This window comes from Schistocerca gregaria, chromosome 5 (assembly GCF_023897955.1).
Source record: "Schistocerca gregaria isolate iqSchGreg1 chromosome 5, iqSchGreg1.2, whole genome shotgun sequence".
Taxonomy (NCBI): domain Eukaryota; kingdom Metazoa; phylum Arthropoda; class Insecta; order Orthoptera; family Acrididae; genus Schistocerca; species Schistocerca gregaria.
Genome location: NC_064924.1, coordinates 381,468,511 through 381,481,765, shown reverse-complemented (window position 1 = coordinate 381,481,765; position 13,255 = coordinate 381,468,511). Strand labels below are relative to the sequence as shown.

At 40.9% G+C, this 13,255-nt stretch overlaps 1 protein-coding gene across 2 annotated transcripts in view; it reads right to left on the bottom strand.

The window, feature by feature from the left end:
- Positions 1-13,255, bottom strand: part of LOC126272314 (COBW domain-containing protein 1-like) — a 489,194-nt gene that overhangs the window by 451,397 nt on the left and 24,542 nt on the right. For both annotated transcript variants that reach the window (XM_049975096.1, XM_049975097.1), the window contains exon 3: positions 6,797-6,888. In XM_049975096.1, coding sequence (XP_049831053.1) covers positions 6,797-6,888 — 92 coding nt within the window. The remainder of the gene's footprint in view (positions 1-6,796; positions 6,889-13,255) is intronic.

Sequence of the window (13,255 nt, the reverse complement as noted above, 5' to 3'; positions counted from 1 at the left end):
TCCATCCTCATCGTCAAGTCACTGGATGCCAACCCCTGCCTTTTCTAAGTTTAGCTCAGTTTACACACAACCCTCCTTGGGTGTCAAAGACTTTGAGGCATATGTGGCTCTTCCCTCATCTGTGACACTGAAGTTCTTTCAAGCTGGAAATGTTCCTTTTGTAGTCAGGGGCAAATTTCAACTATGGCTACAGTGGTTGCAGGATGAGGGTATTCTCATTACCATTCACAAAAGCCTATGGCCACCCCCATTGTCTCGTAGAAAAACCAAATGGTGCACTGCACATTTGCAGGGACTTCAAGACAACCACTAATGTCCAATCTGTCATAGATGCTTATCCTATTCCCAAGGTAGGGGACATAAAGATCTACCTCTCATGGGTGGTAAAGCGTTTGCCAAGACTGACCTCCACAAAGCGTATCTCCAACTTCTACTGGCCAAGAATTCCCAATGCTTCTTAGTGATCAATCCTCCTTTTGGGCTGTTTCACCATAACAGACTTCTGTTTTGCATCGCCACTGCTCCAGCGATTTTTCAGCACTATCTCAACCACCTCACCTGCAGTGCAGCAGGCATGATGAACTCTTTATGACATTCTCATTTGGGCAAGGACACACAGGACTTGACTCACAACCTGCACATGCTGTTCATTGTCCTCCCACAGGCCAATTTCAAATAGACAAGTGCTGTTTTTTTTCTTTTTGTTCATCAAGTGGAATACCTGGTTTTTAGTACCTGAGGTATCCACCCTATGCCATAGTATACTGAGGCAGTGAAAAACTTTCAGACCCTAACTAACACATGCCAACTGAAACCAGTGTTGGGGCAGCTCCAGTATTACTGTAAATTTATTCTGCATGCAGCAGCCATTGCAGAACCCTTACACCACCTCTTATGCAAAATAGTTTGCTGGCAGTGGACCCTGGCATCTGATAACGCTTTCTGGGACTTGGTACAAGCCATCCTCTGCCCCAAATGCTTTATGGCATACAAGCCCACCAAGCCCCAATCTTGGCAGCTTATGCATTGGACTACGGGTTAGAAGTGGTCCTGTCACACATGACTGATGAGGTCCACAGCTGCCATTTCATGCTGTTTACAGGCCAAAAACCTCTTACACCTTCTTTTCAAAGTGTCGGCAAACATTTCAACCAAAATGGCATACCACCATCATTGGCGGACTCTGTTTCTTTCATGCTGTAATTATGACTTCAGTACCATTCGACAATCCAACATGCTATTGCCGACCTCCACTCACATCTGCCCCTGGGCCAGGGCTGTGTCTTTGATGCAGATTTTGAATTCTGCTTCCACCTGGACATAGCCATGGGCAACCTACTGCTGGACGTGAAGTTCGTCATGCGCCACATTACTGAGGACCCAGTGCTCCAGGAGGTACTCTGCCTGGTGCATGATGTGACATCCAGAGGTCGAGACCTACAGGTATCACTGGAATGAGCTCTCTGCCCTTAGATTGCACTACTGCGCATCAAGGTCAGGATCCTAAAAACCCTCCATCAACCTTTTTTTTTTTTTTTTTTTTTTTTTTTTTTTTTTTTTTTTTTTTTTTTTTTTTTTTTTTACAGATACTTCTGCTCCCTGGTAAGAGCTAAACCTAGATTTTGCAGGTCCCTTCCTGGGGTACTCCTGGTTAATCACCACAATGCTCACAGTGATTTCCCCTATGTCTCAAACATGTCTACCATGCCTGCAGATCATTCAAACCCTGTCCCACATTTTTCAATTGAAGGTTACCAGAAACTGTTGTCATGGATAATGCTCCTCAATTTGTTTCTGTGGAATTCCCCATTTTCTGTGAAGCAAATGCCATAACTCACCAATACACATTGTGCACTTCCACCCTGCTTTTAATGGTCAAGCTGAATGCTTTGTACATATCTTTAAATCCCAATCGTGCCAGTTCCAGCACCATCACACTCTGGATGATGCCCTTACACTCTTTCTGGATTTTTATTGTTGCACTCCCCAGGACAGGTCAATCCCATCAGAAAAACTCACAACTAACCACATTAGTCACAATTATCTATCATCCACCTCACTAGCATCCATCCCCTCGTCTAAGCAGTCCAATTGCCACTGTTTCTCTCTCCAAGAGCCCATGTGAGCCCTTATCTTCACCAAAAGCTGCCAGCATTGGTTTCTTGCAGTCGTTTCCAGTCTTCTGGGCTGAGCCATATTGAGGTGATACTTAAAGACGGTACGGTGTGCTATAAGGACATTAAACAAATGCAGCCTTCCCGAGCACCTCTTCCTAGGTCGGGTAGTCTACCATTGTATTTTGGAGCCCTCCACAATTCCCATCCCACACACCTGTCTAATCTCTGGACTGTGGCTAGCTCCTTGGAGAGATCCTCAGCTACTCCACACATCACACCAGCATCAACGTCGGTAGTGGTGGAGCTCAGCACCCCAGCCATTCTGGCTAGAAGCAGGGAGCCAGCCTCTTCCAGGGACGTTAAGATGTGTTACCACCTCTCCTCCCCTTCAGGAGGAAAAGGGGGGAGGGGAGGGAGAGGAAGAAATGCTGAGTGGATGGCTACACTCTGTCAGGCCAACAATCGCCAACACAAGCACCTCCAGCAGTCACTGGCCACATGCACCTTTTCTCCTCAGAGGGCAACATGAATGGCGCCCAGGTTATCATCTGGGCTACTCTCAAGCAGTTCACTCCAAGTGAGTCTCCTGGGCCATGCACCAATTGCATACACATTCCCATAATCAAGATCTCACTTTCGAGTTGCCACTATGGTGATGGTTCCATCCACATCGACTTTCATCTACAGGAGCTGCCACCTACAGACCTACACCTTTCTTGGTTTCTGCGCTGAAGAGACATGTCTTCCAATGCTGTGACCAGCAACAGGACTTATAATATTTTTCTTTGGTTATCGTTGGCAGTACACTAGACTTAATTTTTTGTGCATCCCTTACTTTTGCATGTCACTTCTGAACTTTGATTGCCACATGTTTAGTGTTGCTTAATGTTTGGATATTGGATTTTGAAACTTTCCATTTACTCTGACATTTACAGGCCTTCAGCCTTCAGATATTATTGTTGTTCTTTCAATATTTGATGAGTGACTTGTTTTCAATTATTGTTTTATACACTAATTCCCATGGAGAAGACTGTTCAAGTGTGTTACAATAAACATCATGGTCATTTTATACCTGAGTATTTTTCCCACACTGCCTTCAGTGGACATGTCGCTTGGTCACTCGAACCCTAATGAAGGATGTGGTCAAGCTTTCCAAGGCTAGGGTGATAATGAGTGACCAGAGGACTGCTGGTCAGCAGCTGGTTAACAGTTTTACTGGTGTCAGAGGAAATGATTCATGGGGGATCTGTTTATGGATAAACTGGGCAGAATACTGTCTGTCAAAAAAGATTTTGGTAAGGTTTTTGGTATATTTCAGCAACTACTGCTTTCCAATACCAATGAGGTGTGTTGGGGTGGTGAGGCTGTAAGGAAGAGTCTTTTTGACATGGAAGGGGTGACAGCTGTCAAACTGGAAGTACTGTTCGTGGTCAGTGCACTTGATATGAGCAGATATACCTATGGAGTTATCTGAGAGGTGGAGATCAACATCTAGGAAGATGGCTCATTGAACTAAGAAGCACCATATGAAGTCAATTAGGGAGTAGGTGTTGAACTTATGAAGAAAAGAGGAAAGGTTGTCCTTGGCTTGAGTCCAGATCATGAAAATGTCATCAATGAATCTGAAGAATCTGAACCAGACAAGGGGTTTCAGAAGTTCATCATATAGAACGGATTCTTCCAGATTTCCCATTAATCAGCTTGCATAGGATCGTGCCATGCGAGTACCAATGGCAGTACCATGGATTTGTTTACAGATTTGGCTTTCCAAAGGAGGATTAAAAAAGACATGGTGGATTTGGTAACAGGAGGCTGTTGGAAAAGGTAGTTTCAGTCAATTGGATCTAGAGACCCACGACCTCAATAATGGGTCATAAATTGAGAACACAGTTGGAAAAATAAACCAGAGATCAGTGTTCTATTTTGAGGAGAGAGCTTTTAGAAGAAAGACATTTACAAACATTTCAAGTTTTCTATGAGATTAGACATTCTGAAAAATACAAGCTTACACAATTGCTTTCTAAACTTTTTTTTATGACAGTCATAGAAGCTCCATTATATTTCCACAAATTATAAGGCAAACCCTGAAATACACTTACAAGCATTTCAGACAAATGCTGCATTGAAATACACTTACAAGCATTTCAGACAAATGCTGCATCATCATCTGTAACATTCATTGTGTGTTTTAAAATTACTTTCAGATGATGTTCTTATACATCAGCTGTGGACAAAAGCTATCTATCTGTATCCTGATAAGTACAAGAAGGGAACCTCTGTATATTTCTCACAAACCCTGAGGAATTTCTGGTACTCCAGGAAAAGCATGTTAATGATTGGATCACTTAATACCCTAATGTATGGGAAATTTTAACTCTGTGTATGACTTTCCATATTCCCTATAACACATTTTCTCAAATCTTTCACTTTGTCAGACAGTACATGTCTGGTAAGAAAGAGGTGATGACACAACTGCCATAAACCACAGATATGACCATGGTTGTTGTTGTTGTTGCGGTCCTCAGTCCTGAGACTGGTTTGATGCAGCTCTCCATGCTACTCTATCCTGTGCAAGCTACGTCATCTCCCAGTACCTACTGCAGCCTATATCCTTCCAAATCTGCTTAGTGTATTCATCTCTTGGTCTCCCTCCATGATTTTTACCTTCCACGCTGCCCTCCAATACTAAATTGGTGATCCCTCCATGTCTCAGAACATGTCCTACCAACCTATCCCTTCTTCTAGCCAAGTTGTGCCACAAGCTTCTCTTCTCCCCAATCCTATTCAATACCTCCTCATTAGTTATATGATCTACCCATCTAATCTTCAGCATTCTTCTGTAGCACCACTTTTCAAAAGCTTCTATTCTCTTTTTGTCTAAACTGTTTATCATCCACGTTTCACTTCCATACATGGCTACACTCCATACAAATACTTTCAGAATGACAATGGTAGTCAGATGAAAATAGAAGTCATCAATATGTGGTAATTAGTCCACTCTGGTAACATAACTTCTCAGATGTTTAATCAATACACAAGTATGAAGAGGAATGAGAAATGGGCATCAACAGTTTGTATTCCTAAAGGACAAGTGAATGTCAGGAGAAAATCAAAACCCACACACAATTCAATGACAAGCAGAGATCCACTCATGATATATTCAAGATCTGGATCTATGGTCAAGACACACTATCCTTATACCTCCATAGCCTCAAGATCTTCTCTCTCATCTGCTTCACCTGGTCCACTTTCCCAGAAGTTGACCTTCATCTCTTTCAGGGACGCATTGAAACCTCTGCTCACATCAAGCTCACTTTTGATAGGAGTCATTCTTTCCACATTTTAATGTCTCTCTCATATGTACAGCCACTCATAGACAACACATATGAAAAAACAAACAATCCTTTGCCCAGTTTACTGAAGGTCTTAATACAGCCTTCACAGATAACCATTACCCTCCAAACCTAATCTGTAAATGTATCTCCTATGCTCTTAGTCCTCTGGAAGCCCCCCATCGATCAGCTGTGAAAGAAACACACATCATTGTCCAATATCAACCTGGACTGGAATACCCCTTCACCATGGCTCCACCTGCTCTTCATCCTACCTGAAAAATGGGAACATCACACTCACAAGGCTTTCCACGTACCCCCCTCTCCCTCCCACCCCCTGCCCCCTTCCAAAGATGTATTGCATCACCCTTTATCCTACACCTGTGCCCAACCCTTTACCACATGGGTTACATACCACTGTGGAAGACCCATATGCAAGACCTGTCCTATGCACTCACAAAACACATTGTTTTTCAATTCCATCACAGACATATACTATCCTACCAGGGGCAGGGCCACCTATGAAAACAGTCATATCACATTTGAGCTCTACTGTGACTTTTGCACAGCCACTTTATGTGAGCTTGACCACCAAACCAGATGTACACCCAATATACACCCCACTCCCACACTGTAGCCAAGAGCAGAGTTGACTGCCCTGTGGCAGAGCACACCACTGAGCACAAGATGATGGATTTCAGTGGTTGCTTCCTATATTAACTCTTTCTCCCAGCAATAGTGTCTTTGATTTATGTACATAGTATTGTGCTTACAACACATTCTTTAATCTCATAAACCTACTGGACTCAATCTTCACTAGCTCCTGACCAATTCCACATCCAACCCTGCCACATAACCCATTCTGTAGTCACACCCTTGTCTCTGCAGTCTTCATGTGCCTCTGTTCTATCTCCCATTCTGTCACCACCTCCATATCATTCTGCACCACACACAACTCCTCCTGCTTGTCATATTCCTATCTAGTGTGTTTGCTGCCTCTCCCCCAGATGTCACCCACTCTTCCCTCAGTCCTCTAATCCTCTTCCGTCACCTCACTCTCTCCTACCAATACAGCCCCTCAGCCCAGTCTAATTGCAGTATTGGTAAAATGTAGTTGACTGAACCCATAGAGATGTACATGTGTTATGTGTATACTGTATTATTTAGTTCTGAATATGGGCATCATCCAAAGCTAGCCAAATTTTGCAGTCATGTTTATGTGCCTATCAACCACTCAATGTCTCAATTATAAGGTGATTTGTTAGCTTTAATCCTACTTTTATTTACATTTCACCAATGTCTTTCCATTATAAGAGTTACACTTCACACATGATAAAAATCACTCACCTGGATCTGCCAAACCAGTAGTTTCCAGAAGAACATAATCAAATTTTCCTCTCTTTTTCATTAGATTTTCAATGGCTTTCACACCGTTGTCCCTGAAACAGTACATACAGTGTTACAATAGTTTCGAGGACTATAGCATTAACTACATGAAGAAAGAAACATATAAGAGACCAGCAATTGCGTGTTTCAAATGTCAAAACATTTGTCTCAGGGGCATAACTACAGTCATGCAGATCCCAAGGAAAGTACCTACAGTAGGGGGCCCCTTCCCCATCTTGCATGCTTGGCTACACCCCCATTCTCCATTCAACAAAATGTTGACTACTAATTTCTCTCACAGACCCCCTTTCCCTAAATTAAATACACACTACACTACATCACTAAGGCTGTTTTCCTCCAACTTGACTAATAAAGTGGAATTAAAAAGAAAAACTTTTATAAAAAAAGAGTCTACTCTACTTGGCTACTGACTGGTTTGATGCGACCCGCCACGAATTCCTTTCCTGTGCTAACCTCTTCATCTCAGAGTAGCACTTGCAACCTACGTCCTCAATTATTTGCTTGACGTATTCCAATCTCTGTCTTCCTCTACAGTTTTTGCCCTCTACAGCTCCCTCTAGTACCATGGAAGTCATTCCCTCATGTCTTAGCAGATGTCCTATCATCCTGTCCCTTCTCCTTATCAGTGTTTTTCACATATTCCTTTCCTCTCCAATTCTGCGTACAATCTCCCCATTCCTTACCTTATCAGTCCACCTAATTTTCAACATTCGTCTATAGCACCACATCTCAAATGCTTCGATTCTCTTCTGTTCCGGTTTTCCCACAGTCCATGTTTCACTACCATACAATTCTATACTCCAGACGTACATCTTCAGAAATTTCTTCCTCAAATTAAGGCCGGTATTTGATATTAGTAGACTTCTCTTGGCTAGAAATGCCTTTTTTGCCATAGTGAGTCTGCTTTTGATGTCCTCCTTGCTCCGTCCATCATTGGTTATTTTACTGCCTAGGTAGCAGAATTCCTTAACTTCATTGACTTCGTGACCATAAATCCTGATGTTAAGTTTCTTGCTGTTCTCATTTCTACTACTTCTCATTACCTTCGTCTTTCTCCGATTTACTCTCAAACCATACTGGGTACTCATTAGACTGTTCATTCCATTCAGCAGATCATTTAATTCTTCTTCACTTTCACTCAAGATAGCAATGTCATCAGCGAATCGTATCATTGATATCCTTTCACCTTGTATTTTAATTCCACTCCTGAACTTTTCTTTTATTTCCATCATTGCTTCCTTGATGTACAGATTGAAGGGTAGGGGTGAAAGGCTAGAGCCTTGTCTTACACCCTTCTTAATACGAGCACTTCGTTCTTGTTCATCCACTCTTATTATTCTCTCTCGGTTGTTGTACAGATTGTATATGACCCATCTCTCCCTATAGCTTACCCCTACTTTTTTCAGTATCTCGAACAGCTTGCACCATTTTATATTGTCGAACGCTTTTTCCAGGTCGACAAATCCTATGAACGTGTCTTGATTTTTCTTTAGCCTTGCTTCCATTATTAGCTGTAGCGTCAGAATTACCTCTCTCGTGCCTTTACTTTTCCTAAAGCCAAACTGATCGTCACCTAGCGCATTCTCAATTTTCTTTTCCATTCTTCTGTATATTATGCTTGTAAGTAGCTTCGATGCATGAGCTGTTAAGCTGATTGTGCGATAAATCTCGCACTTGTCAGCTATTGCCGTCTTCGGAATTGTGTGGATGATGCTTTTCCGAAAGTCAGATGGTATGTCGCCAGACTCATATATTCTACACACCAACGTGAATAGTCGTTTTGTTGCCACTTCCCCTAATGATTTTAGAAATTCTGATGGAATGTTATCTATCCCTTCTGTCTTATTTGACCGTAAGTCCTCCAAAGCTCTTTTAAATTCCGATTCTAATACTGGATCCCCTATCTCTTCTAAATCGACTCCTGTTTCTTCTTCTATCACATCAGACAAATCTTCACCCTCATAGAGGCTTTCAATGTATTCTTTCCACCTATCTGCTCTCTCCTGTGCATTTAACAGTGGAATTCCCGTTGCACTCTTAATGTTACCACCGTTGCTTTTAATGTCACCAAAGGTTGTTTTGACTTTCCTGTATGCTGAGTCTGTCCTTCCGACAATAATATCTTTTTCGATGTCTTCACATTTTTCCTGCAGCCATTTCGTCTTAGCTTCCCTGCACTTCCTATTTATTTCATTCCTCAGCGACTTGTATTTCTGTATTCCTGATTTTCCCGGAACATGTTTGTACTTCCTCCTTTCATCAATCAGATGAAGTATTTCTTCTGTTATCCACGGTTTCTTCGCAGCTACCTTCTTTGTACCAATGTTTTCCTTCCCAACTTCTGTGATGGCCCTTTTTAGAGATGTCCATTCCTCTTCAACTGTGCTATTCCTTATTGCTTATCTATAGCGTTAGAGAACTTCAAACGTATCTCGTTATTCCTTAGAACTTCCGTATCCCACTTCTTTGCGTATTGATTCTTCCTGACTAATGTCTTGAACTGCAGCCTACTCTTCATCACTACTATATTGTGATCTGAGTCTATATCTGCTCCTGGGTACGCCTTACAATCCAGTATCTGATTTCAGAATCTCTGTCTGACCATGATGTAATCTAACTGAAATCTTCCCGTATCTCCTGGCCTTTACCAAGTATACCTCCTCCTCTTATGATTCTTGAACAGGGTATTCGCTATTACTAGCTGAAACTTGTTACAGAACTCAATTAGTCTTTCTCCTCTTTCATTCCTTGTCCCAAGCCCATATTCTCCTGTAACCTTTTCTTCTACACCTTCCCCTACAACTGCATTCCAGTCGCCCACGACTATTAGATTTTCGTCCCCCTTTACATACTGCATACACTTTCTCTATCTGTTCATCTTCAGTTTGCGACGTCGGCATGTGTACCTGAACTATCGTTGTCGGTGTTGGTCTGCTGTCGATTCTGATTAGAACAACCTGGTCACTGAACTGTTCACAGTAACACACCCTCTGCCCTACCTTCCTATTCATAACGAATCCTACACCTGTTATACCATTTTCTGCTGCTGTTGATATTACCCGATACTCATCTGACCAGAAATCCTTGTCTTCCTTCCACTTCACTTCACTGACTCCTACTATATCTAGATTGAGCCTTTGCATTTCCCTTTTCAGATTTTCTAGTTTCCCTACCACGTTCAAGCTTCTGACATTCCACGCCATGACTCATAGAACATTATCCTTTCGTTGATTATTCAATCTTTTTCTCATGGTAACCTCCCCCTTGGCAGTCCCCTCCCAGAGATCCGAATGGGGGACTATTCCGCAATCTTTTGCCAATGGAGAGATCATCATGACACTACTTCAACTACACGCCACATGTCCTGTGGATACACGTTACGTGTCTTTAATGCAGTGATTTCCATTGCCTTCTGCATCCTCATGTCGTTAATCATTGCTGATTCTTCTGCCTTTTAGGGGCAATTTCCCACCCCTAGGACAAGAGAGTGCCCTGAACCTCTATCCACTCCTCCGCCCTCTTTGACAATGCTGTTGGCAGAATGAGGCTGACTTCTTATGCCGGAAGTCTTCGGCCGCCAATGCTGATTATTTATCAAAATTTAGGCAGTGGCGGGGATCGAACCCGGGACCGAAGACGTTTTGATTATGAATCAAAGACACTACCCCTAGACCATGGCTACATCTCTATGTTTTAATTCAACGTAAAACCAAACTGTTTCTTATGAGATTCTGTATTTAACTAATTAAAAAATCTTACTACTATTAAAATAAAAATTAATTAGTTACAACACATATTAATATCACAAAGGTGAAATAATATAAACACCTAATAAAACATTGCATGATTATACATGAATGAAAGTAGTATATAAGTGTGAATACCCACATAAAAGTTTGAACTGTGAATCAAATGTATGTTCTATGTGGCCTAAATTCTTGTCTCACTTCAATGAATGTGTCCTAATTCTTTTATGTGTAAATTGGTCCATTATTTCAGACAGATCCATATTTTGTGCTCTTTCACATAATGTACATAAATACATCTATACTCAGTGAATAGTGCTTTGCAGAGGATTCTTTTTATTGGCTCATTCATTACAGCCTGTTCCTGTTCCATTACACTGTAGGGCTGGATTATGTTTTAAGATCTAATGCTACACTTGGTTCATTACATTTCTTACTCATGAATTAAATTTGGCACAGGCCTAAGAATGGCAATGATGGCATCATGTCACAGCTCAACATGTTGAAAGTGCCTATGGGAAAAGTTTTTAAATGTTACCCCTGTGATATGCTGTGGGCAAAAAAAAAAAAAAAAAAAAAAAAAAAAAAAAGGTATAGATGTTCTCACCCATGCCAGAGCATAGGGCATTGTTTGATTAAACTCTTACAGTGTCTTTAAGGGCTAAATTGTAATTTGATTCTTTATTGCACACCATCATGTACACCACTCATTACAGATGTTACTTCACAGTTTACCCAACAATATTTGCTCCGTTTAGTCCCTTTCCTTCTGTAGATTCAGATAATTGATACTGGACTCCCATACACATGGATATTAGGAGGTAAATGATTCGCTTATCTTAACCTCTGAACGATTTCCAGAACCAGCTTCAGTTATTTTAACACAGTGGAAGACTTCACCTGATTGATATATGTATGTTTTCCTTGATTTGCTTTGTGCACCATGGGGCATATTCTTTGGAATCCCCATTTTAATTATGGCCTGCTATTATAACTGGGTAATTACCGTAATTATGTGATGAATATTTTCCATATAGTCTCTTAAAACTAGCAACACTTCATGACAGGTTGCATGCTCAACAATACAGGTGCCCCACATTGAGCAACAGCAATGCTTAGAATCAGTCTGAGATGCCACAACTACATCTTTCTGTGAATGCACAGCATACATTTTGAAAGGCCTATATAATGACCTAGCAAACATGGCAAAGTTTTGCAATAGCTAAATCTGTAAGGGTATTGAATATACATCCCAAACTCCTTCCTCCCTCTCTATGTCCATCTCTGCCCCCCCCCCCCCTCTACCTTGGTCCATCTCCATCCCCACACCTGCCCCCCCTCCTCCACTCCTCTGTCTCTCTCCTCTCCACCACTCTCTCTGACCACAAGCCTTGTTCACTGCCACTGCAAACAAGACCTTGATTGGAAATTGAAGCTGCTTAAAATAAATAGATAAATCAGTGTGATCAATGGTATACGGGGTATGGCAGAGACCTCTGCAGCTACTGGATCTGTGAGGATAACAGCTTCAGTGACAGTATTTTGCAGTTTTATTCTAATCATAACTTGACAAGCCAGAAATACAACTTTTCTGTATTCTGAGGAAACTAACAGTGAGGAAGAAAACAAAACAGTACTTCATGATGCAGACTATTTCTGTTTAAAGTTACATATAAGGAAAAATAATGTACATGGGAATAACAATTTTCTAATGGTTTACATGCCCCGCTATCATAATCAAAGCTGAAAACAAGAAAGAATATGATACTACACATTTCCACAGCACAGTACAGCACTTTTTTCTCCCAGTCAGCACACAAAAAAAACCACTTGTACATTGTCATTTAGAAAAGTATGTAGCCTATGTCCATCTGAATGTTTGTTAATGATCAGGTAAAAGTTTGAAGTAAATTGGTCAAGAACTTTTCCAGAGTTTTGCTAACAACATTTCATGCCTGATTATCTATTAGAGTATCATGTAATCTGAAGTAAATCGGTCAAGTACTTTTCAAATTTTGTTAAAATGTTAAACAATGACTTCTCTTTGTACAGTAATACAGATATAGATATGGAGGATTTCAGCGTGATAGCTACACTACGGGTTCTCTGATTTTGCAAACTAATCATGCAGTCTATTTATTGTGATTTGCCTGAAGCAGATTGTGCTGAAGTTGCCTGAATTGTATAAATCTTATAATTAGAGGTAAAGGAGAATACTGCAAATTATACATTCTCTTACAAAGTTTCACTGCAAAGCTCACTTACTAATCTGGTCATAAAGATAATTTTTGGAAAATCAAGTATATCTCCATGGTGTATGGGAACAAACATTTTCCGGTGTAGGTATCATTCAAAATAATTCATTTTTACTGTAGTTTTCAATGTGTTACAAATGGATTTCATGCATTAAGTTGTAGCTAGTCAGATAAATTTTTGTTTTAAATCATAGACATTTTAAAGAGTTTGAATATTACTACCATAAAATTAAATATGGTTAGTCCTTAGCCACAGTACATGTTCTCTTGACTACTTGTTCCCTAGTGCTGATTCATAAGGGTCACTGGAAACTGAACTGCTAAAATTTTTATGTGTGTTGCTCTCATATTTGGCTACCAAATGTTACTGCGCACAATAAGATTGATGCTATAGTCAT